Source organism: Rana temporaria, chromosome 2 (assembly GCF_905171775.1).
Source record: "Rana temporaria chromosome 2, aRanTem1.1, whole genome shotgun sequence".
Lineage (NCBI taxonomy): Eukaryota > Metazoa > Chordata > Amphibia > Anura > Ranidae > Rana > Rana temporaria.
This window is the reverse complement of record NC_053490.1, coordinates 117,148,016-117,174,079: the sequence shown is the minus strand read 5'-3', so window position 1 is coordinate 117,174,079 and position 26,064 is coordinate 117,148,016. Positions and strand designations below refer to the sequence as shown.

At 44.0% G+C, this 26,064-nt stretch overlaps 1 protein-coding gene across 1 annotated transcript in view; it reads right to left on the bottom strand.

Moving 5' to 3' along the window:
• Positions 1-4,456: 4,456 nt before the first annotated feature.
• Positions 4,457-26,064, bottom strand: part of LOC120929410 (pro-glucagon-like) — a 38,219-nt gene continuing 16,611 nt past the window's right edge. Inside the window, exons 3-5 of the mRNA XM_040340819.1 lie at positions 16,061-16,204; positions 9,963-10,031; positions 4,457-4,634 (exon numbers count right to left, since the gene is read on the bottom strand). Coding sequence (XP_040196753.1) covers positions 4,625-4,634; positions 9,963-10,031; positions 16,061-16,204 — 223 coding nt within the window. The 3' untranslated portion in view covers positions 4,457-4,624. The remainder of the gene's footprint in view (positions 4,635-9,962; positions 10,032-16,060; positions 16,205-26,064) is intronic.

Below are 26,064 nucleotides of genomic sequence, written 5' to 3'. Positions count from 1 at the left end.
ATCTGCTTGTCATGCCAGTAACGTTAGAAACCATCAGCCTAGGTTCACATTGGAGCGATTTGTCATGCGATTTGAGAGATCAAATCGCATGACAAGTCGCAGCCTATTGGCGTCAATGGCACTGTTCCAATCGGTGCGACACCGATTTTGCCCAGCCGCACCGATTTGCAAAAGTAGTTCCTGCACTACTTTTGCCGATTTCAGGTGCGATTTCTATAGACATCTGTGGATTAAGCCACACAAATGTCTATCAAGTAGCACCTGAAATCGCGCTGACCTTGCTACTTTGAAATCAAGCTACTTCAAGTAAAGTAGCATGATTTCAAAGTAGCATCAGTGTGAACCAGGGCTCAAGGTTACATTTTTTCTCATCCGAGAATAAAACTTTCCTCCACCTTTGAATGTCCCATGTTTGAAGCTCTCTTGCAAAGTCCAAACGAGCAGTTCTGTGGCGTTCAAGGAGACAAGGTTTTTGAAGACGTTTTTTGTTTTTGAAGCCCTTCGTCGTCAATTTGACGTAGTTTGCGTAAGTCGTTCGAATAGGGCTGTACGGAAGTTACGTTCACGTCTAAAGCAATAACGACTTGCGGCGTAATTTCGAGCATGCGCACTGGGATTTTTTCACGAACGGCGCATGCGCCGTTCTTAAAATACGTCAAATACGCGGGGTCACAGTGAATTTACATAAAACACGCCCACATCATCCCCATTTGAATTAGGCGGGCTTACGCCGACACACATACGTTACGCCGCCGTAACGAAGGGCGCAAGTTCTTTCTGCATACGGAACTTGTGCCCTAAGTTACGGCGGCTTACCGTATCTGCGATATGTTGCGCCGACAGATACTGCAATGTATCTGAATCCGGCCCACAGTCTTTATTGCCTCAGTTGCATGGCTAGTACAGTGCAGAGAACATGAGCATTGATGATTAAAGATGGCCTGCCGGTTCACCCGGCGGTCGTTTCGCGGCAAACTTTGGTCGTTCGCGGTCCGCCAAACCGGCGGACATCTGGCGATGTTGGTGGCAGTCCGCAATGTTACATGGGTAAGAACTTTGACCTATGGCACATCCATTGGGTGGTGCAGGACAGCCAATTGAGACATTTCAGCACATGGACATACCCCCTACCTTATAAATAGACCTGATCTGGCGGCCATCTTACATTCTGCTTTTTGTCAGTGTAGGGAGAGGGTGCTGTTTGGAGCAGGGACAGGCTGTATTCTATCAAATAGCTATCTAAAAGTTCCACAAAAGTCCTTTTAAGGACTGGTATAGGTGTGCTACTTGCTCTAGTATATAGGTGTCTAATACATTCATATACTTTTTGTCAGTGTAGGGCGAGGTTGGCGTTTCCAGCAGGGACAGAGTTAAGCAACACAAATCATTACCTAACAGGTCCACACGAGTCCTTTCAAGCACTGGTATAGGTGTGCTACTTGCTCTGCAGTATATTGGTGTAATATACACTTATAATATACTTTCGAATATAGAAAGCATATTATAGTGGATTTGTATTGTGCAGCATTGTGACTGGTGGTGTATTTGGTTACTGCTGGATTTTTGCCTCTTTCGCTGCGTTACCTCTGCTACACACATTAAAAAAAAATCCTGAAAAAAAAGTTTCATAACTGGTGCGATTAACCCAGTGGCCCCCAAAACGACAGATTGAAGCAGTGTTGTATACCTTCTTCCACATATACTGCGCTTCTCTAGAGACTTTTGTTGTCACAGGGTCATTTAAAAAATGACAGGCAGAGGAAGAGGCAGGCCCTTCCGCAGGGGTGGTAGGGGTAGGACAGGAGCACCAGGCCGGAGCCAAAGTGGGAAGTGGCACAAGGTGCGTTCGATTGCATCAAAGTACACACTAGACTTGGTTGAGTGGCTCGCCACCAACACCACCACCACCATATACCCTCCGCTTGAGTCACAGGAATTATTTTCCGATCCATCAGAAGACATTTTGGATGCGCAGCCATTCTTGGCATTGGATCAGGAAGAGGAGGTAGCAACAGCCGGCACTCAGCAGTCTGACGACGGTACTCAGATCAGCCCAAGGAGGTTGGTGCCTGCTGTTGCTGCCTACTCCGAAATCTCTACTGTTAGTGATGGGGAAGGTGACGTTAATGATGGCGTGTCTACAGACGTCATGTGGGTGCCCACAAGAGAGGAAGAGGAGGGGAGTCCAGAGGGAGAGATGGACCAGCAGATAGGGAGGAGAAGCAGGCCAAACTTACATTGAACAGGAGGGACAAATCAGACTCCTAATGTATCAGGAGCGAGCCATCAACCATGTACGGTCACATCTGGCGCTCCCAGGACGCTGGCCCATGGACCGCAGTGTGGACTTTTTTTAACGTGTCCTCTGCAGACAATAGTGTTGCCATCTGCAGCCTTTACAGTCAACGCATAAGTCGCGGTAAGCCCAACACTCACCTAGGGATGACCGCCTTAAGAAGGCACCTGGCCTCCCATCACTGAGCCCAGTGGGAGCAACGCCATTAGTCCTCCACTCCACCTTCCATCATGCCTTCCTCACAATTTTCTGCAAAAAGGCAGGCTTCCGTGGCTCAAATGTTCGATCTTAAAAAAACGATGACGCCGGATAATCCTATTGCCCAATGGTTGACCGCTGGCTTGTCTGAACTGATAGCCCGCCAACTACTGCCATATAAACTGGTAGACTCGGAGGCCTTTCGAAAATTTGTGGCTATTGGAACACCAAAATGGAAGGTCCCAGGAAGGAAAACATTTTCACAGAAGGGTATCCCAGAGCTATATGGCCATGTTCAGCGGCAAGTGAATGTATCTCTGGCACACAGTGTCGGTGCCAAGATAAATCTGACCACATACACGTTGTCTACCAAACACAAGCAGGGAAGGTATATAACTTTCACTGCCCACTGGGTGAACCTTCTGACGACCGTCAAGCATGTAACCCGTGGCACCCATGTAGATTTGGTTTTACCGCCACGGATTACATGCAGGCCTGCCTCTTCTTCTCCTCCTCCTCCTCCATCCTCCCTCTCCTACTCGGCTGACTCCTCATTTTCCGAAGCTATTGCCTCTTCCGCTGCTCCGCCCAAGATCCCCAGAACCTATTCGACATGCCAGGTACATTGGGTTTACGGCCGATGTGGACGCACTGAGAAGTGATGAACTACTGGATGGGCAGGCTTGACATCTGGCTAGAGCTTGCACAATTTGCAATGGAACTGTTGGCTTACCCCTCATCCAGTGTCCTGTCCGAAACGACATTCAGCGCAGCAGTAGGGGTCGTGACCGATAAGCGCACTCGCCTAGCTCACAACAGTGTTGACTACCTCACATTTAAAAAATTGAATGAAGCATGGATCTCGGAGGAATTCAACACATGTGACCAGTAGACCATGTTTTATTCAAATTCAGGTGAACGCCCGTGGGCTAATTTTTTGGGCCTGTACTGGCCAACATTTTTTTCTGTATTCGGTGAATGCCTAATGTACCACCAGCCACAGAATACAAGGTTGTTTGCTGTCCGGTGTACGCCTGTGGCCGTGGGCTAATTTTTTGGGCCTATAATGGCCGACACTTACTTCTGTATCCGTTGAATGCCTAATGTACCACCAGCCACAGAATACAAAGTTGTTTGCTGTCCGGTGAACGCCTGTGGCTGTGGGCTAATTTTTGGGGCCTGTAATGGCCGACACTTACTTCTGTATCCGTTGAATGGCTAATGTACCACCAGCCACAGAATACAAGGTTGTTTGCTGTCAGGTGAACGCCAGTCGCCGTGGGCTAATTTTTGGGCCTGTAATGGCCGACACTTACTTCTGTATCCGGCGAATGCCTAATGTACCACCAGCCACAGAATACAAGTTGTTTGCTGTCAGGTGAACGCCTGTGGGCTAATTTTTGGGGCCTGTAATGGCCAACACTTTCTTCTGTATCTGGTGAATAGCCTAATGTACCTCCAGCCACAGAATGCAAAATTGTTTGCTGTCAGGTGAACGCCTGTCGGCTAATTTTTGGGGCTTGTAATGGCTTATGTATACTTATGTATGCAGTTTTTCACTTAATACTTCTGGAAGGCCAGTGTCCATGTTGTGGGACTATTGGTGCACAGCTAGTAAGTATTTTGTGGCTGCAAATATGACCTGAAGGTTTTTAATATTCGCCTGCCATTAAAGTCAATGGGGCCCGCCGCAAACTTGTGGTTCGCGGACATTTGCGTAAGTTTGCGGTTAGCGTTCGCGAACCGTCCCGTCGGATGTTCGTCCATCACTATTGATGATGACGTCATAGTGGTACTTAGTGATGACTTAATACACAACTGTTTATAGTTAGAATTCTTTAGTAACACAAATCATTTTATTCTTCTAGCAAACAGAAGTAATATAACTGTGTATTTATAGTCAACTGTAGAATAATGAGTAATGAAATAGGTAAAAAAAAAAAAAAAAACAATATTACTAGGTAAGCAAAAGAAAATACATTATATTTGTTCTTTTATAGTAAATTGTGTATACAAGTACATTTACTGTACAATGTGTCATTTTTCTTGATTAATGTTTCTTCTTGGATAATCGCTGAGTCTGCTTTCAATGAATATCTGATGTACCAACAGTCCCAGTGTTACAAAGCTTTAGCTGTACCTGTAAAACATAAAAAAAATTATAAAAATAAAATACCAGTTTTGAAAGCACATTAGAATGGGTTTTCCAGTAGCTTCAGTAGGCACAATATGAGTCTAACTTACCAAATCACTGTCTTGCGCTATTACATCAATGAATCTAGTAAAAGCAACCGAGTTAACAGTGCTCGGGACATCTTTATAATGAGTCACTATGAAGCATAGAATATGTTATAATGTACGGCCATGAACTTCCAGCTGGTCCTCAGAACAAACTTTATTAAAATTTACAGTTAATTGGAGCCATTGCTGAAAAGTAAAGCATCAGAAGCGTGTGCGGGTATATATTACAGGCTGAAATCCATTACTATTTGTGGCTGCTGTGGTGCAAGAAGAAAACCTCTCTCGGTTGGCAGGGGGATGAATGCCTTGCCAATATACTGCCTGACACTGGAAGTGACATCAGAGGTTACCTGGGGGGGAAGCCGTGAATGGATGGAGATGAAAGCAAGCCTCTGTGTTGCCATGACAATGCGTTTCGCGCTACAAATGCTTTGTCATGGTTAATGGTAATTGATGTCAGCCTGTAGTATATACCTGCACATGCTTCTGATGCATTTCATCAATGGTTCCAATTAACTGTGAAGTTTGTTCTGAGGACCAACTGGGTGTTCATGGCCATACGTTATAAGATATTCTATGCTTCACAGTGAACCATTCTAAAGAGATCCCGAGCGCTGTTGCTTTTATTTGTTTATACACTACTCCAAGTGTTTTGTACAGTAGCTGTGACTATCAAGCTATTCCATCCTATACAACGCAACAGACTTAGCGCCAGACTTTGGATGTATGACTCAATGTATCTAATGCAGACCAGGTCAAATAATTTGGGCTTATTAAGGAATGCACACTTTAGTGTTAGAACCAAACGCAATACAGATAAGTGCTGGTGTGGTATTTTACCTGGTATTTTGAGGCTATGTGCCATCTGTCAACATATTTTTCATGTACATTTCAAACAGGAACAAGACCTTGTCCGCATTCATCGATATGCTCAATCAAACACACATTTCAAGTGTAGCACTTATATATTTATAGCATATCTCACTGCTTATGTCAGAGGACAGGGGGTGTTAAACACTGTAATTTAGATTTTACGATTTTAATAGCTTTTGTATTACCGTAAATAGTCTTCTTGCAATATAGCTGTGGATGGAAGATTGTGCAAAACATTTTCACAAGATGGAAACTGGATTGGAAAGCCATAGGAATTAAAATAGGATTTTTGTAATTACTATGTAATGCATTTCTTCGAATTATCAAGGAACACAGAATTCAGAGGCAAATGGGTTATATTGGCACCCATGTCCCTTTCTTTCATGCCTCAGTTTGCATAGAAGCTGTTAAACAGTATAGTAAATATATATATAGTAAATAGAAGAAACAAAACACGGAGGGATGGGTACTTTCCCTATCAAACTCCAAGAAACAGATTTATCGTAGGTTAAAAAAAAAAAAAATGTTTTCCCTTTGTTAAGGGACACAGAATTCAGAGGAGATTGGGACACCCAAAAACAATCCAACTGAGGGGTGGGCAACAGTAACTAAACACTAATGATCTCACATAAACAATGAAACTAGGGGCTGCCTGCAGCTCATAGAGCCACCTGAAGAACCCTTCATTACGCCCAAAGCCTGCACCAAATAAGGCCTAAACATTCACCTTGTAAAACTTAGGCCGGCCATATACGGTTCAAATCAATTTGAGATTCAAAGTGTTAATAGGCAGGCTGAATGTAACAAGTTGATCGATCAAACAACTTTGGTACAACCAGACTGCCGGATTCTCTTGCGATTATCACTGTCTTCTCCCGGCGGGGACGGCTTCCCCTGCCACCCCCCGCCTCCCCACCATGAGAAAACAATTGCTGATTCCCCTGTATGCGCTGTCTGTGTTGATGGGGGAATTATGCAAATTTGCACTGTGTATGGCCAGCCTTAGGGTCGTCGCGTACACACGCACTGCGCATGTGCGAACCGGAGTTATCGATATGAATTAGAGCTGTTTTTTTAAGTCCTTGCAAGGAAAATTTTATGTACCAGGACTTGGTCCTACTTTTGGAATTTTTAAATAAAGACACTGAAGGAATCTCTGCACTACTGGATTTATGTTTTTCTCTTTTTCTTTGTCCCCTTAAAAACATTTGGTTACCCACTGGATGCCTGCTTTTTCACCTATGGAAGGAAATGTTCACAGATGTGAATAGGATCACCTCCAGTAAGTTTGCTTTTGATCGTGCATTCACAGTTGCCAGCTGGTCTTTCCTGAAGGCAGCTTCTAACATCTCAGTGACGATCCCATCACTCTACTAAGCCTTGTCTGACCCCCCTGAATAAGGGCGGTCGCAGGCTTTCTGGTAAGCCTCCAATTATATCTAAGGTGACGGGCAGCACAAGTGGTGAATGATCATATCCATGTTTCTACACTGGAAATCATTTAATGGATATCTACATTTATGAACTTTTTTTTGTTTGTTTTTTTCTTCATTAATTTTATGCACATTTACTGCATAAAATATACTGACCCAAGCAACATCTAGTAGAAGTCTCGAATGAAGCAAACATTTTTTTAAAGTACAGCAGTTAAACTTATCTCAGTGTGGAGAAGTAATTGCTTATAGGACACAAATAACGGAGGCATGCTGGGTGTTGGAAGGGTTATTCAAGACTAATCACAGTTTTTTTTATTGCTAATGTGCAAATCGGCAGAAGTATAACCTAGATCAGGGGTGCCCAAACTTTTGAAGAGCAAGGGCCACTTAAGCAACTTGGTAACCAGTCGTGGGCCACAATGAGCGGAGCGGGCGCATGACAGGTCACAGCTACTCTATAGGCCCTCTGATCTGCCCAGATAGAAGGGGACAAATTCCTTTGTTTTTCGGATTGGAGGTAGGCGGGCATAAACGGACATCTGTCACTCTATAGAGGGGAATTGAAGGTTCCATTTGGTCAGGCTGATCGTGTGAAAAGGGCCCAAGACTGCTTTCACACTATCCTGCAGGTTAGCTGAACTTTGCCATAGACTCCCCCATGCGCTGTAGAGGACGCATCGGCTTATGGAGCTCTGCTCTGCAGCCGCTTTGTTCCTCTACCACCAGCTATATTCACAACACTGATGCTGCAGTATGGCGGCTCAGCAACCTGTGATTTGGGCTTGCCAACCCGCCATTCCAGAGCAGGAGGTCGCAGGCCACATCAAAGGGCTCCGCGGGCCACATGTGGCCCCCGGGCCACTGGTTGGCCACCCCTGACCTAGATGTTTCTGAATTTGGTGCCCTTAATGAATGAGAAAGAAGGAAACAGAAATGATTGTAAGAGGTTGCTGCAATTTCTTAGCAAATCTGTAATAGATAAACATACTTGTAATAAACCATATCATGATGTCTTGGCTTTCCATATCTATATTAAGATTTGCAGTGGATTATACCTTTTTTCATTATGGAGTGACCTATGATCTTCGTGATTGGGCATACAAGTGACAGCACTGAGACAATCTTGAGTGGTGATATTACTATTCTACTGGAAAGTAAAAAAAAACACTGTGACTATCTTCTCTCTGTAAGAACCTTTGAACTTCATGTGAAGAATAAGAGTAGAAAAAGCAAAAGTAATTGACTTTTTTATTGCATGTGACACATTTGACCTTGGTTATTAGGGTGTACTATCAGCTGGGATTTCAGTGGTATTATCAGACCTATCAAAGGAGCCACATTGAAAAACGCTGTTAGATCAGGTGTGACTGACCTTTACATTATTATTGATAAATAACTACACTACCCATAATGCATTTCCACTCAGGCATTGGAGGATGTGTATTCCATGAAGTATGGGCATGCTGAAAGTGCTGCTCCTAAAAACAAATTACCGTATTTTCCGGCGTATAAGACGACTGGGCGTATAAGACGACCCCCTAATTTTCCAGGAAAAAATTTGGTTTTGGGATATACTCACTGTATAAGACTACCCCCTTCTTACTAGTCTTTCTGGAAGCTGAGGGGGAGCCAGAACCGCTGACAGAAACGGGCTTTTTCAAATCTCACTGTGCCATTACATTACATTACATTCCTCACTGTGCCATTACATTGCATGCCCCCACTGTGCAATCACTTGCCCCTCACTGTGCCATCACTTGCCCCTCACTGTGCCATCACTTGCCCCTCTCTGTGCCATCACTTGCCCCCACTGTGCCTAAACTTGTTGCCCCCACTGTGCCTGAACTTGTTGCCCCCCAGTGCAATCACCGCAAACACTCACTTTTTTTGGCGGCGGTGACAGTCTCCGTACTGCGAGCGCGAGCGTCAATGATTTGAAAGCCGCGCCTTCTCTTCAGAGTGTTCTGTGATAGGCGGAACACATATTTTCCCAGCAGCGCCTCTGTTCTGTGTTCCGCCTATCACGGACGTCCTTCTCATCTCGTCCGACAACACTCGCAAACAGAGTCAGGATTTTAAAAAAATGATTCTCGTATTGCGGAACGCTCATTAACCGCATTACTCACAATCCAAGGTTCCCCTGTATATAGCAAAGTATATGTGTACAACTCCACCAGGACTCTGGTTGGGCCCTTTGCTGATAATACCTTTTTGTACATTGGATGTATGTACTATTGTTTGTTGCTGGTTGAAGCATACAATTACTTTGAATAATTTCCCAGGAAGGGAATCTCCTCTGTTCACACAAGTCCTGTCCTGAGTGGAGGTACTGCAAACTTTAGTATCAAATCTACTCTTCCACTTAGCGAAGGTTCTGGTTCTCTTATTTACCTACAGGTTTAGTGCAATATTCTGTTTGGGGAGGGCCATTTCCATACCTCCCAACATTTTGAGTTGGGAATGAGGGACACCTACTAGCAAACATATGTAGGCATAGGATCCGCCCCCTGTCACACCCCCTTAAAGGAGAATTAGCCAAAAAAAGGTTATTGAAATTCACAGGGGCTTTTTATTTTTTTCACTACTATTCCTTTATATTGGCTTTTAAAATTTACAAATGCAGCAATTTAGAATTTTGATGAAAGGTTTAGTGCTGGAAAACACCTTTTGAAGGATAAATACATTTTTTTTGTTATACAACTATACAGATCAGACCAAAATGAGGGACAAATGAGGGGGAAAGAGGTACGGAGGGACATTGCCCCAAATCAGGGACAGTCCCTCAAAATCAGGGACAGTTGGGAGCTATGCATTTCTCATAACCACTCAAAAGATGGCCACACATGTAACTGGACATATCTTTATAAAAGAAACCTTGAACAACTCAATTATGAAAACAGTTACCCACCATTTCTTACCTAAGAAATGAGACATCAGGTGGGAATTTTGAAAGTCTTAAGTTACTTCCAATATTCCGTTTGCTGTGACTACAAAAAAAGAAAAGAGAATATTTCTCATCACATGGTAATTACAAATAACAAAGATGAAAACAAATACAGTCACTGGGTCCAGTAATATCGGTCCTCCTCCCAGCATTAACCCTCATTTTCTAATTAAAAAGTTCTCATCAGCTTGGAGGAGAGCGAGTCCACAGTGCAATCTTGATATTAAAAACAGAGTTTGAAAAGCCAGACCTGGAAAATTATGAGACCTGAACCCTGGATATGTCAATTCCCATAAACTTTACATATACACATGATCAGACCACAGTCTCCCCCGCTCCCTCCCTGCCTGTCAGCTCAGGAGTCAGTGTGTCAGTCATCTACTCACTGCCCCTCCCCTCCCGCAGATAAGTCTGTAAAGACGTGAATCACAAATCCTGGAAGCCCCTCTGTTACAGAAATACTGTGCATTATCTGTGTTTTAAAAAAAATATGCAGCAAAATACCTTATTTCAGAGCGCTGCTATGCACTCACATGATCTCCCAGTGCTCAGCTTCCCAGATCTGAGGACTAAAGTGGGAGGGGCTGAGATTTACCATTGACGTCAGTCGGGATAAGAAAAGGAGAGCAGCAGATCACGTGAGCGCACAATGGCATTCTGAAATAATTTATTTTGCTGCATAATTTTTAAAACAGACACTGCATGGTATATCTTCCTGTAACAGAGGCATTTGGGATTAGTGATTTTACAGCCATAGGAGTGGGAGGAGAGGGAAGGGGCAGGGAGGAGATGGCTAACACACAGAGATTTTCGAGCTGACAGACAGGGAGGGAGGGGGAGAGAGAGAGACTGCAGGATGACAGAGGCATGTAAACTAAGCACGGTGATCAGGGATCAGCAGCGATGATAAATGTGGTCAGCACACTAAGGGGGACACAGGAACAAGCAGGATCAACCAGGTATTTTACAGCATAGAGAGGGACAAATGACACCACACAAGCACTATGCTAACTATACTAAAACATAAAAGGAACTGGATCATTTTTTTTAAGGGTTAAAACCACTTAAGCCCCGGACCATTTTGTAGCTAAAGGACCAGGGCCCTTTTTGCGATTCGGCACTGCATCACTTTAACTGACAATTGCACGGACGTGCGACGTGGCTCCCAAACAAAATTGACGTCCTTTTTTCCCACAAATAGAGCTTTCTTTTGGTGGTATTTGATCACCTCTGCGGTTTTTATTTTTTGCGCTATAAACAAAAATAGAGCGCCAATTTTTAAAAAAATCAATATTTTTTACTTTTTGCTATAATTAATATCCCCCCCAAAAAAAAAAATATATATATATATATATATATATATATATATATATATATATATATATATATATATAAAAAAATCTCCTCCGTTTAGGCCGATATGTATTCTTCTACATATTTTTGGTAAAAAATTGCAATAAGCGTTTATTGATTGGTTTGCGCAAAAGTTATAGCGTCTACAAAATAGGGGATAGTTTTATGGCACTTTTATTAATATTTTTTTTTTTTACCAGTTATGGCGGTGATCAGTGATTTATATCGTGACTGCGACATTATGGCAGACACATCGGACACTTGACACTATTTTAGGGCCATTGTCATTTTTACAGAGAAAAGTGCCATAAAAATGCACTGATTACTGTAAAAATGACACTGGCAGTTAAGGGGTTAACCTTTAGGGGGCGCTGAAGGGGTTAAGTGTTTCCTAGGGAGTGATTACTACTGTGTGGGGGTGTGGCTTGGCGTGTGACATCACTGATCTTCGTTCCCTATGACAAGGAACAGACGATCAGTGGCAGTCACACTACAGTTGTGGCCAAAAGTTTTGAGAATGACACAAATATTAGTTTTCACAAAGTTTGCTGCTAAACTGCTTTTAGATCTTTGTTTCAATTGTTTCTGTAAAGTAGTGAAATATAATTACACGCACTTCATAAGTTTTAACGGCTTTTATCGACAATTACATGACATTTATGCAAAGAGTCAGTATTTGCAGTGTTGGCCCTTCTTTTTCAGGACCTCTGCAATTCGACTGGGCATGCTCTCAATCAACTTCTGGGCCAATTCCTGACTGATAGCAACCCATTCTTTCATAATCACTTCTTGGAGTTTGTCAGAATTAGTGGGTTTTTGTTTGTCCACCCGCCTCTTGAGGATTGACCACAAGTTCTCAATGGGATTAAGATCTGGGGAGTTTCCAGGCCATGGACCCAAAATGTCAATGTTTTGGTCCCAGAGCCACTTAGTTATCACTTTTGCCTTATGGCACGGTGCTCCATCGTGCTGGAAAATGCATTGTTCTTCACCAAACTGTAGTTGGATTGTTGGAAGAAGTTGCTGTTGGAGGGTGTTTTGGTACCATTCTTTATTCATGGCTGTGTTTTTGGGCAAAATTGTGAGCCCACTCCCTTAGATGAGAAGCAACCCCACACATGAATGGTCTCAGGATGCTTTACTGTTGGCATGACACAGGACTGATGGTAGCGCTCACCTTTTCTTCTCTGGACAAGCCTTTTTCCTGATGCCCCAAACAATCGGAAAGAGGCTTCATCGGAGAATATGACTTTGCCCCAGTCCTCAGAAGTCCATTCACCATATTTTCTGCAGAAGATCAATCTGTCCCTGATGTTTTTTTTGGAGAGAAGTGGCTTCTTTGCTGCCCTTCTTGACACCAGGCCATCTTCCAAAAGTGTTCGCCTCACTGTGCGTGCAGATGCGCTCACACCTGCCTGCTGCCATTCCTGAGTAAGCTCTGCACTGGTGGCACTCCGATCCCGCAGCTGAATCCTCTTTAGGAGACGTTCCTGGCGCTTGCTGGACTTTCTTGGGCACCCTGAAGCCTTCTTCACAAATGCAGTGGAATTTTTTTTATGGGATTAAGTTAATTTTCATGGCAAAGAGGAACTTTGCAATTAATTGCAATTCGTCTGATCACTCTTCATAACATTCTGGAGTATATGCAATTTCCCATCTCAAAAACGGAGGCAGCAGACTTTGTGAAAATTAGTATTTGTGTCATTCTCAAAACTTTTGGCCATGGCTGTAGGAAGAACGGGGAGAGGTTTGTTTACACTTATCTCTCCCCGTTCTTCAGCTCTGTGACCCGATCGCGGGATACCGGCGGCGATCGGGTCCGCTGGTACTGCGGGCATGGTCACGGAGCACAGGACCAGGTCACATGCCTGCCGCCGGCACCGCGCTCGCGACCCATGGCTGGGCTCTTAAAGGCGGCCTACAGGTACGTGCTTGTGCCCAGCCGTGCCCTTCTGCCGATGTATATTGGAGTAAACTCACTTTTTTTTCTTGCCAAAAGGAGTTTTAATGCTGTTCATCCAGTCCTGAGATTTACAGAGCCGAGTCAGACAGCAGAGCCATATTGGTGAGCTGACCTTTCTTTTCCGCAGCTAGGCAGTAAAGCTAAAATTCATGCCTACCTCTCCTTAGCCTGTCATTGAGCAGTGAAGTAGAAGAAGCAAACCAATGAGGTTCTACAAAATCCGTACACCCATGCATAGGACCAAATTCGTGCAGGCAGCCTGTTCAAATCAATGACAGGTGGCTGGCTGCACGGATCTCCAAATGCTTCCTGGAGTGTACAACTGTGGAGGTTCAATGCACAAACCAGAACACAGTCGTTCTATGTTGTGATCTATACATCAGACAAGCAATATTTCCCCATCAGGTCTGCTATAGAATCCGCTCACTGCCTGTTTTCAGTCACAAAGAGGAGAGAAGACCTAATGGGGAACTAGTGTTTCAGCTTTCCCATCAGGTTTCACCCACTGTCAGTGTCAGGTGGGAAGGAAGGGATGTAGAGGATGTATCACCTGCTAAACGGCATATAGAAGGCTAAGACTAAGGCAGGCCTATGCTGCATGTTAGGCCTGCTTGTTTTGATCTGGGGGCAGGGAGTGGTTAGTGTAGAAGAGGGTGTGACCACCTGTACTTCAGTGCTTGGGCACCTCCGCTGCTTTTAGGGAGATTGTTCTGGAAGAGGGTCAGGGCCAGGAGCTGGAGTGACAGGCAGCTCATGTGAGGAGCCCTGACCAATCCCCACTTGGTATTGGCAGGGGGCAGGCCTCCAATATAAGCTGAGGTAAAAACTCACTGGGGAGGCGTTGTCGGCCGGGTGAAGTAGAGAATGGAATCCTAGATAGCAGCAGGGGCTCCATCCACATCTGGTGGGGGGGGGGTGCAAGGCCCAGTGGAGAGTTGGAAGGGAGCCTCATCCTTACACAGTCATGGAAGAGGTCTCCTTGAACAGAGGGGCTGAAGAAGCTATTGGAACGGATGTCTGATTAAAGTTCTCCATTACGCACTCGGGCAGGTGAAGGTCGGTGAGTGTGACACAGTGGATGTTTTGGAAGAGGCATGCCAGAGGAGCTGGGTGAGAGGCCAGAGGAGAGACTGTGGGAATCGTGTCAAATCGCTCTGGTCTGCCGGCTCAGGATTTGCAGGCCGGACTAGCTGGGATCAGTAGTCCACCAAGTTAATGCTGCTAAATTACTGGACCACTGGGAGAGGTACTGCAGACCTCTGGCCTAGTAACTATGCAGCCAACTGCCACCAAGTAAAACTAATTGCAGCCAGCAAGCTGGGATTATTCAGAGTGATCCCTTTTTGTCAGTATGAAAATGATGGAACAAAGAGAGAAACCGTTTATAGTGGAAGTATGTGTGTGTGTGTGTGTATATATATATATATATATATATATATATATATATATATATATATATATATATATATATATATATATATATATATATACACTAAACTGCCTGCATGCCACTAACTAACCTGCTTAATCTATCTCAAGTTCTCTCAATCTCCACGTTTCACACACATATGGCTGCCTTATATAGTGTGGGGCGAGGACTTGAGTCATATTTGGCCAAAGGCAGCGTGCCTTTGTTCAATCATGGCTCTCACAGCAGATCGCGCTGTGATTGGTCAAAGCATGCAGGTCAGGTACAGCCAGCAGCCGTCAATGCACAGCGATCTCACAGTGCATTATGGGGCACTCCGCTGCGCTCAAATTTTATGCAAACGCCCCATACCCATATGTTTGGTTTTTCTGTGAACAAACACCCAAACAGCCTTACGTTCGACTCAAACATCGTGACCATGCCTCCTGAGCAGCAATATTGTCAATTTCTTCTTCCATGCTCAAAACTTGTATAGACCTGTGAGTCCATCCAAGTTTTATCCCCAAGTTTTATAAGTTTATTATTTTGTGTTGAGCCCTGATGAAGGTAGTGTGTTGGCTGTTTTTATAGGACTTTTTTTATCAACAATTAAAATTATATTGGACTTTTACCTGATTTTGGTCTGGTGCTCCTTTCTGTATTTCGTACACACGACCGGTTTTCTCGGCAGAATCCAGCAAGAAACTCGATGGGAGACGTATTCTGCCGAGAAAACCGGTCGTGTGTACACTTTTCACCGTGAAACCCGTCGGGAAACTCGTCGAGCCAAAAAAAGAGCATGTTCTCTATTTCCTTGACGGGCAATGGGAAAATTTGGCTTGACGAGTTTTTTGACAGCCGAACAAGGAACTCGACGGGGAAAACGATGTGTTTCGCCAGTCGAGTTTCTCGGTCGTGTGTACGCGGCCTCAGAATAACCGAACAGTGGCTGCATCTGATTGGATACAGATGCAGTTTGACCAACAATTGTCCATCCAGCTCATTTGACAAAAGTCAAATTAAAAAATGACTCTTGTTGATCTTGGTGGTGCTGTCTGGGCCACCCACAGAACGAATTTCAGCTGATACAGCAGGAATCAGATGAAATTCCATCTGGGTATGGCTAGCTTTAGAGCTTTCTGGTACATTTTCTCTTTCTGGTATTTTCCTAATTTTTTTAATCAACGTACTATTTAATGTTAACTATATTAACATGATTTCAACTATTACTCATTTTTCAGATATCATTAAAAAGTCATCATATAAAGGATGCACACTACATTCTATTACACACCAGGCCTTTTATACATGAGTAGTTAACAAACGGGCCCCGTAATGTATCTTTCACCTGAATCGTTTTTCGTTCATCAGCCACTGGACAAAGTCTTTTGCTTTCATTCTGTCCAGGTATCTTGTTAGGTCACTGGAGAAAGTTCCTTCAGAGTGCCGTTTAATATTTGATGTAAAGATCTGAGACTGATATTCTTGCCACCTTTAAACACAAAAAAGCAAAAAGAGAAACAGTCGTTATTGTTAGGTAAAGTCTGTGTATTAGAGACTTGAATACCTGGGTATTGAGTATAAAATGTCAGATGTGAGCTTTTGAACGGAAATTCTGACCGTGTGTATGCTCCATCGGACTTTTGCTGGCGGAATTACCGCCAGCAAAATATTGAGAGCTGGTTCTCAAATTTTTAGACGGAAAAAATTCCTAGCGGAAAATCTGATCGTCTGTAGCAATTCCGACGCGCAAAGTTCCAACGCATGCTCGGAAACAATTCAATGCATGCTCGGAAGCATTGAACTTAATTTTCTCGACTTATCGTAATGTTGTATGTCACCGCGTTCTTGACGGACGAAAGTTCAGAGAACTTTTGTGTGACCGTGTGTATGCAAGCCAAGCTTGAGCGGTAAGGTTTTTCCGACAGAAAATCCGATCGTGTGTACAGGGCATAAGAGGTTGATTTACCAAAGGAAAATAGACTATGCAAAGGGCAGTTGCTTCAGAGCTTAGTAAATGAGGCAAGGCTTCACTAGGCAATAAGTACCCAATCACGTGCAAGAAAGAAAAATGCATTTTTTCCTTGCACATGATTGGATGATGGAAATAATCAGAGTTTATGCTCATTTACTGAACTCTGGAACAACTGCACTTGCACCAAAGCACACATAGGTAGATTCACGTAGGGGCGCCTAACTTCAGGGCGGCCTAGCCTAGTCTTTTTAGGCTACACCGCCGTAAATTAGTTAGGCTAGTAGTGATTCTCAAACCACTTACCTGCTAATTTTCGGCGGCGTAGCCTAAAACGAGCGGGCGTAAGCGCTCCTAATTCAAATGACTTGGAGGGGGGCGTGTTGTATGGAAATGAGGCTTGACCTCAAATTTTTTGAAGTTTTTTGACACTGCGCATGCGCCGGGCGACTTCATTTCCCAGTACGCATTGCGGCTAAGTAGGCCGTATGGGCCTATTGATTTTGACGCGTACATAAACAACGTAAATCCCGATTCGCGGACTACTTGCGCAAACGACGTAAAAAATTCGAACCTCGCGGCGGGAACGGCGGCCATACTTAACATTGTTATTCCACCTCATAGGTGGAATAACTTTAGGCGGCCTATCGCTTACGGAAACGACATTAATCGACTGCGGCGGTCTCGCGTTCGTTCGGGAATCGTCGTAAATGCTCATTTACATAATCTACGCCGGCCGCAATGGAAGCGCCACCTAGCGGTAAGCCAACACATTGCAATCTAAGATAGGAATGCGCAAGCCGTCCTATCTTCGATATGTTTAAGTGTATCTCTGTTAGAGAATACACTTAAACATAGGTCGGCTTAGATTCAGAGTTAGGCCGGCTTATCTGTAGATAAGCCGGCCTAACTCTTTGTGAATCTACCTAACAGTATTTTTCCCTTTAGTAAATCAACTCCATAGTGCCAATAATTTTGCAGATCTGCTACTCACAAATGTTTCCTTAATCATCTCTGTAGTCCTGCTGATCTCAGTAAGCATACTTGACCACAAGGTGTCACCAGTAGCCCCATTTTTACACTGGTCAGATTATTTACATCACTTCAACATCCCTGCACCAATAATTGGAGATCTTTATAGTCCCTTAGTTTCCAACATCATATATAAAAAGAAGTATGGGTATAATACAATTTATTTTTTATTTTTTTTTGCTACTGACTTTCAAAGGTGTTATATTTGCTTAGATAAAAATATAAGAAACAGACTGCTGACCCCCACCCTCACTGTAGGTTGCTGCCATAATGCCCTTGTAGACAATCCACTGATCTGAACCTGCTGTATAACAGTACTTTGTATATTATTCTACAACACTGGTACACAAAAGGCATAAGAATTAAGGCAGTTTTATTCAATATTTGCAAGTTTGCGATATCAATGAACTCTCAAAGGAACTACAGCTATTGTGGGATATTCGACTTCCCAGTTCCTGGTTATTGGGGTGGCAAAACCATGAATATCTACAATATATAGAAAATTACATCAGATCTTATGTAAGGAAATTTGTTTACAGAAAACATACCAAAGAAATATAGTGTTTTTTTTTCCCATCAAATATTCCCATTCAGGCGAACAGGATCAACGACCGTTGTGATCTGAGGCTAATTAAGTTAATATAGTTAAACTGACTTTCAAATTAGAAGTGCATTAGGGCACATTGAAAGCATGAAATGAATTCCCCAGAGAATTGATGCAGAGAAGCACTATTCATGACGAATTATACATCTTCCCGGCCAAACATATAAATTCCAGGCTGGGATCATGAATCATATATGACAGTATGTTAGTCATGGGAATAACCTAATTTCATTACAGACTCAGGAAGTTTTTATCTTAACATGTTAATATTTGAACTACTATTTGCTTTTTCATGCACTATTTGTGAAAATTATTTTAAATGACATACAATGGGTATATCTTGTTTCGTGACCATCAGACTGGGAAACACAATGATAAAATGTACAATCCAAAAACAAGGATCAGATAGCAGTGATGTGTAACTCATACCAATCTTTGACTACCGGATGCAAAACCTTTTTCTCTGCCTCTGTCTGTCTGGGGCTTCAACTATGATCAATATGGTTAGTGTCATTTGAAAGCCATGGAGTTCTAAAGCTGAAAGAGGATTGGAAACAAGACTTCTGAATGGTCAAAGTTGTTGTAGTTTCTGTATATTGTAAGTTCAATTAGTGATTATGATTATAATTACCATATTTATCGGCGTATACCGCGCACTTTTTCCCCCTTAAAATCAGGGGGAAATCGTGGGTGCGCGATATACGCCGATACCCGCTTCCCGCTCTGTGTTTGAACCAGCTGCCGACATATACCGAGCGCAGTACACTCGGCCAGGCTCGGCTCCGCTCGCAGTCACGCCCTGTGCGAGAGGAGCCGAGCGTGGCCGAGCGTGCCCGAGTGTGTTGCGCTCGGTATATGTCGGTGGCAGCGTTCAAACACAGCGCCGGAAGCAGGGATCGGCTCAACAACAGCGCGGGAGAAGCAGGGAGGGCACCACCGAGGCTGCAGACGGACGCCGGACCGGTCGAAGGCCGCCAATGGAGGCCGGACAAGACACCAAAACTGTAAGTAATTCAATTTTTTTTCCCAGGAATTTCCCTTCTACATTATACACCGGTGCGCGCTATTGGCAGATAAATACAGTAATCTCTTTTTGTTCAAATTTTCTATTGAAATTAACAAATTAACAAATTCAGCCATAGATTGCTCATTTTCTTTCATTAAGCTAGCAGGCTAAATAATAATAAAAAAAAAAAAAACAGATTCCTCCATCCAATCAAATGAAGAGGAAGAATTCTTCTCTTATGATTGACATCTGTTGAACAGGGACAACCACGCACTGATTAAAATTTCTCTGGTCCCTGATGAAGCAGAGAGCTTCCGGTTCATACAATGGAAATAGAGAGAATACAAGTACAGTGAGGGAAAAAAGTATTTGTTCCCCTGCTGATTTTGTACATTTGCCCACTGACAAAAAAATTATCAGTCTATAATTTTAATGGTATGTTTATTTTAACAGTGAGAGACAGAATGACAACAAAAAAATCCAAAAAAATGCATTTTAAAAAAGTTATAAATTGATTTGCACTTTAACCTCCTGGGACCCGCGCTATAGTCAAGTGACGGCTACAGCGCGGATCCCAAAATCCAACAGGACGTCAATAGACGTCCGCCCCTTTGGGCGTTCCCCGCGCGCGCTCCAGAGCGCGCAGCGGGGAAACTCTGTGTTGGCCGTGTCCCTTGGACACAGCCAATTACAGATCGCCGCGAACGGCCAATCAGAGTGACCGTTTGCGATGCGATCTGTGCGGCCAATGAGAGATGATCTCTTATGTAAACATATGAGATCATCTCTCATTGCCGTTTTACACAGAGACAGCGGTGCTGTCTCTGGAGAGGAGACCGATCTGTGTCTCTTGTACATAGGGACATAGATCGGTCACCCCCCCCAGTCACCCCCCCTCCACCTACAGTTAGAACACAATGCAGGGATACATTTAACCCCTTCCTCACCCCCTAGTGTTAACCCCTTCAATGCCAGTCACATTTATACTGTAATTAGTGCATATTTATAGCACTGATCGCAGTATAAATGTGAATGGCGCCAAAAATGTGTCAGAAGTGTCCGATGTGTCCGCCATAACTTCGCAGTCCCAATAAAAATCGCAGATCGCCGCCATTTCTAGTAAAAAAAAAAATAATAAAAAATAATAATTCTGTCCCCTATTTTGTAGGCGCTATAACTTTTGCGCAAACCAGTCGCTTATTGCGATTTTTTTTTTTTTTTACAAAAATATGTAGAAGAATACGTATCGGCCTAAACTGAGAAAAAAAAATGTGTTTTTTTTTTTTAAATTGGGATATTTATTATAGCAACAAGTAAAAAATATTGTATTTTTTTCAAAATTGTCGCTCTTTTTTGTTTATAGCGCAAAAAATAAAAACCGCACAGGCGATCAAATACCACCAAAAGAAAGCTCTATTTGTGGGGAAAAAAGGACGTCAATTTTTTTTGGGAGCCACGTCGCACGACCGCGCAATTGTTAGTTAAAGCGACGCAGTGCCAGAAGCTGAAATTTCACCTGGGCAGGAGGGGGGTATATGTGCCCAGTAAGCAAGTGGTTAATGAGTGAAATAAGTATTTGCAAAACATGACTTAGTACTTGGTGGCAAACCCTGGTTGGCAATCAGAGGTCAGACGTTTCTTGTAGTTGGCCACCAGGTTTGCACACATCTCAGAAGGGATTTTGTCCCACTCCTCTCTGCAGATCCTCTCCAAGTCATTAAGGTTTCAAGGCTGACGTTTGGTAATTTGAACCTTCAGCTCCCTCCACATATTTTCTATGGGATTAATGTAGGAGAGACTGCCTAGGCCACTCCAGGACCTTATTGTTCTTTTTCTTCTTGAGTCACTTCTTTGTTGCCTTGATCGTGTGTTTTGGATCATTGTCATGCTGGAATACCCATCCACTACTCATTTGAAATGCCCTGGCTGAGGGAAGGAGGATCTCACTCAAGATTTGACAGTACATGGTCCCATCCATCGTCCCTTTGATGTGGTGAAGTTGCCCTGTCCCCTTAGCTGAAAAACACCCCCAAAACATAATGTCTCCACTTCCATGTTTGATGGTGGGGATGGTGTTCTTGGGGTCATAGGCAGCATTCCTCCTCGTCCAAACACGGCGAGTTGAGTTGATGCCAAAGAGCCTGATTTTGATTTTATCTAACCACAACACTTTCACCCAGTTCTCCTCTGAATCATTCAGATATGCATTAGCAAATTTCAGATGGGCCTGTACTGTACATGTGCTTTTTTGAGCAGGGAGACCTTGTGGGCACTGGAAGATTTCAGTCCTTCACGGCGTAGTGTGTTACCAATTGTTTTCTTGGTGACTATGGTCTTAGCTGCCTTGAGATCATTGACAAGATTCTCCCGTGTAGTTCTGGGCTGATTCCTCACTGTTCTCAGTGAGATTTTACATTAAGACCCAGACCGAGGGAGATTGACAATTATCTTGTGTTTCTTCCATTTGGGAATAATCGCCCCAACTCACCAAGATGTTTGGCGATGGTTTTGTAGCCCATTGTGTAGGTCTTGTGTAGGTCTAAAATCTTGTTCCTGACATCCTTGGACAGCTCTTTGATCTTGGCATGGTGGAGAGATTGGAATCTAATTGATCGCTTCTATAGACAGGCTTCTTTTATACAGGTAGCAAGCTTAGACTAGGAGCACTCCCTTTAAGAGCAGTGCCAGCCCGCCCATAGAAGGCGCATGGGCACCCCCCCCCCATCCATGCATCTGGCCCCCTGATCTACATATCAGGGTTCCGGACTATGGATTCTAATGGGGGCAGGGAGTGTTTTTTTGAAGCACCTGATTAGAGCCAGATGTTCTAATAGGCTTCAAAAAAGGGTGGGCTCAAAAAGGGGGATCCCACCCAATTGTGTAACGATTTCCACACTAAAGTTCCTCCCCACCAATCAGGAGGCAGGTCATGAGAACTGTTTCCCAATTGGCCAAAGCATCAGGCAATCCTATTGGATGCCTAGCACTTAGGCGGAACAGAGATAAGACACATGGTTGAGGAAGCCGCGGGAGAAGCAGACACCGAAGCCGATGCCCACTACCCAGGTAGAGGAGGAGAGGACACCACAGCACGCCAACCCTAGATCAGGTAGGTGCCTGACCACCAGCAGCCCAGGGGGGGTTTGTCAGTGCCGTGCCGCCGGCCTTCCAGAAAGGAAGGGGGGTTGGTGTCAGATGGTGTCAGTACCGCGCAGCAAGCCGCCCAAGGGGGGGTGCTGTCAGTGCCAAGCCTCTGGTGGGTGCTTGTTTGCCCCCCCCCCCAAACAAAAAAACCGCCAGCCACCACTGTTTAAGAGAGTGCTCCTAATCTCAGCATGTTACTGTATAGAAGACACCTGGGAGCCCGAAATCTTGATAGGGGATCAAATACTTATTTCACTCATTTAAAATGGAAATCAATTTATAACTTTTTTCAAATGCGTTTTTCTGGATATTTTTGTTGTTATTCTGTCTCTTACTGTTAAAATAAACCTACAATTAAATTATAGATTAACCATTTCTTTGTCAGTGGGCAAATGTACAAAATCAGCAGGGGATCTGTTTTCCCTCACTGTATACGTATGAACAATTAAATGAGAATGCACGGTATTTTAATAAACAGAATAGAGTTTAAATATTTTTAATGGTCGAGCTATGTGTATATTTCTGGTACCGTATGGATACACTTTAGAAGCAATATGACTATTGGAAGCTGTCTACCAGGCCTAGGAAATTGTAGACAACCACACAGACCTCAGTTCCAATTGAGATAGCAGTCTAGATGGAAGAATTGTATGGGGAAGTATAATAGTTGTCCAAGACGATCAGGTGATGGACTTTGGAACAGGCTCAGGCAGTCTTGCACCACAGTCGGGGGGGGGGGGGGGGGGGGGGGGGGGGGGAATTGTACCATGTACATAGCTCCCAACGGTCCCTGATTTCGAGGAACTGTCCCTGATTTGGAGCAATGTCCCTCTGTCCCTCCTCATGTGTCCCTCATTTTGGTCTGATCTATATAGATGTATGTAAAATTTACTTTTTATCCATCAAAAAAGTGTTTTCCAGCACCAAATCTTTCATCTGATTTCTAAATTGCTGCATTTGTAAATTCCAAAAGCCAATAAAAAGGAATACTAGTGGTAGAAAAAAGCACATAAAAACGTGTCCGTTACTACCTATAGTAGCCCCTTATATCTCTGGGGTCCCTCTGTTTCTTTGAGTCTCCCTATGTGATATTAACTATTTTTTATGTAGAAAAAAGCACTTGTGGATTTAACAAATCTTGTTTTTTTGTACATTTCTCCTTTAAGGGGGAGTGGCCAGGCGTGTGTCCTGTGCCTGCATACTTTTGCCGATAGGTGTCCCTCATTCCCATCTCAAAATTTAAGAGGTATGCATGTAATTGTAGTTTTCCCTGAGATAAGGTAGCACTGGGCCTGTCTGCTAACTGCAAATGCCTAGACTTCCCTAAAAGTAAGAAACTCTCTGTTTAGTGCTACAGCTATCCCCACAGACAATATAAGGGGGCAAAGTGTTGTTAGGCTTTTTTTCAAATCAGAGTTGTTTCTCGCCTTATAAAAGTGAATGGAAACACAAAAGCTGCTTGAAGCAGGTTCATACAGCTTAGGAGGTCAACTGCAGGCCAGAAATCCTGAATGATCTTAGGAGTGTATCAAAACTGATGTTAAATGCAATAGGAACAAACCCAAATCAAGCTGTGTTAACCTATTGATAATAACCGTCTTGTATTGAAAAGCGCTATGCAAACTGTTGGCGCTATATAAGTCCTGTATAATAATTGTAGCACCCTCCTAGGTAGGTGCTAGAAGAGAGTATAGTTATTGGGTCTTTTTGCTTACCAGGAAGGCTGCCAGGTAAATGTAGATGCTCTCTGCCTACCAGGGAGCGGGGATCCCTTGATAGGGTCTGCTCATGGAGCTCAGGTTCTTCTCACAATGTCTGAATGTTTCACACTGGTCCAATAGGACAGGGCATATTGGACAGTGGGAGCAAACCTGACAAATGAGAGCACAGGCACAGTTGTAGCCCTGGCCATTGGTAGAGGAAAGTGCCTCAGTGCATGCTGGGTGACTGTATATATGCCAAAGACACATGTGCTCGGGGTCTTTGGCTGAAGAGCGGGGTCCCGGAGGGAGGGGATGGCTGCCCCTTCTCTGTAGAAGCTGCCATGCGGCCTTCGGCAGCTGACCTGAGGGCCTGAATCTAAGAATAGCTGAAACCCAGATGTCCTGCAGGGCTGACTGGAAGGGAGACAGGACAGGATGGATCAGTTCCGGCCTACAGTGAATACAGATCAGTGTCATGGGGCCTGTTCTCTGGGGGCAATTCCTTCAGCTAGTAGAGTCAGTGGATGGGTGTCAGTCAAAGGGGATGCTAGTTAGTGTTCTGAAGATGAACAGTTTTATCAAGTCTGTTGCCAGAGCAAGCAAAGGACTTATTTCTCCCATACGAGTGCAGTATGGTATAGCAGAAAGTCTGTTACCACCTTAAACCTGGTGAGGCTTGGTGAGAGTTGTCCTCATCTGTAATAGGTTTGAGTTGGAGTATCCCAATTCCCTTCTCCTATCCAAGTTCCAACAATAAATACCAAAAACCCCAAACCCCTGAAATAATTATTGAAAAAGAGTGGATGAGAGTATGGGCGGTTGTGTGAAAACCCCTAGCCAGGACTGTCTTAATGAGAGGGCGCACCTGGGCACTGCCCAGGGGCCCCAGCTGCATGGGGGGCCCCTGCCCTTTTCCCAAAAGTAGCTGGTCCCTGAGCCCAAAAGGTGCCTCCTACCTATCTGATGTCTGTTTTCCCACACTCTCTCCATTGTAGGGGCCCCAGAGAATTACTTTGCCCAGGGGCTCATGATGCTATTAAGACGGCATTGCCCCTAGTAATTGGCTGCAGGGAAAGAAGGGGAAAGCCCAGGGAAGTCTACACACAGCAATCCCTATGGGGGCAGTTCTACATAATAATAATAATAGGATTGTGATTACATCTTCAACCCCTCTTTAACCACTTCCCGCCCAAGGATGTCATATGACGTCCTGGGCTTTCAGTGGGGATATCTGAAAGATGCCTGCAGCTACAGGCATCATTCAGATATTCATCTCTTCAGCCGGCGATTCTGCGCACCATAAGAATGATCATAGCGGCGGTTCCACCGTTTGATTGTTCTTATAGGCGACGGGAGGGGACGTACCCCCCCTCCCACCGCCATCCGGGCTCTCCCGTGCCATCGGAGACACGGAGAAACGATCTGCCGGCGCCGGATGAGAGGCCTGGGCGCGATGTTATGACGTCACGGCCGGGTACCAGGAATGTAAACAAAGCCGCAATCACGGTTGAAAGCATGAGATCTGTGAATTTTTTTCACGATCCCATGCTTTCCAGCCTGGAGGAGAGATGTGGGGTCTTATTGACCCGGCATCTCTCCATAAAGAGGACATGTCACACACATTCCTATTACAAGGGATGTTTACATTCCTTGTAATAGGAATAAAAGTGATCAAAATATATTTTGTTTTAAAGTGTAAAAATAAAATAAATTAAATAGAATAATACAACATTTTTTTTTAAACGCCCCGATCCCCAGTAGCGCGCTCAGAACACACGCGTAAGTCCCGCCCACATTAGTAAACGCCGCTCAAACCATGCATGTTGGAGAGAAGTGCCAAAATAGGCCCAGTATGGAAGTGGTTAATGTCTATGGCCAATGTTTTGTCATT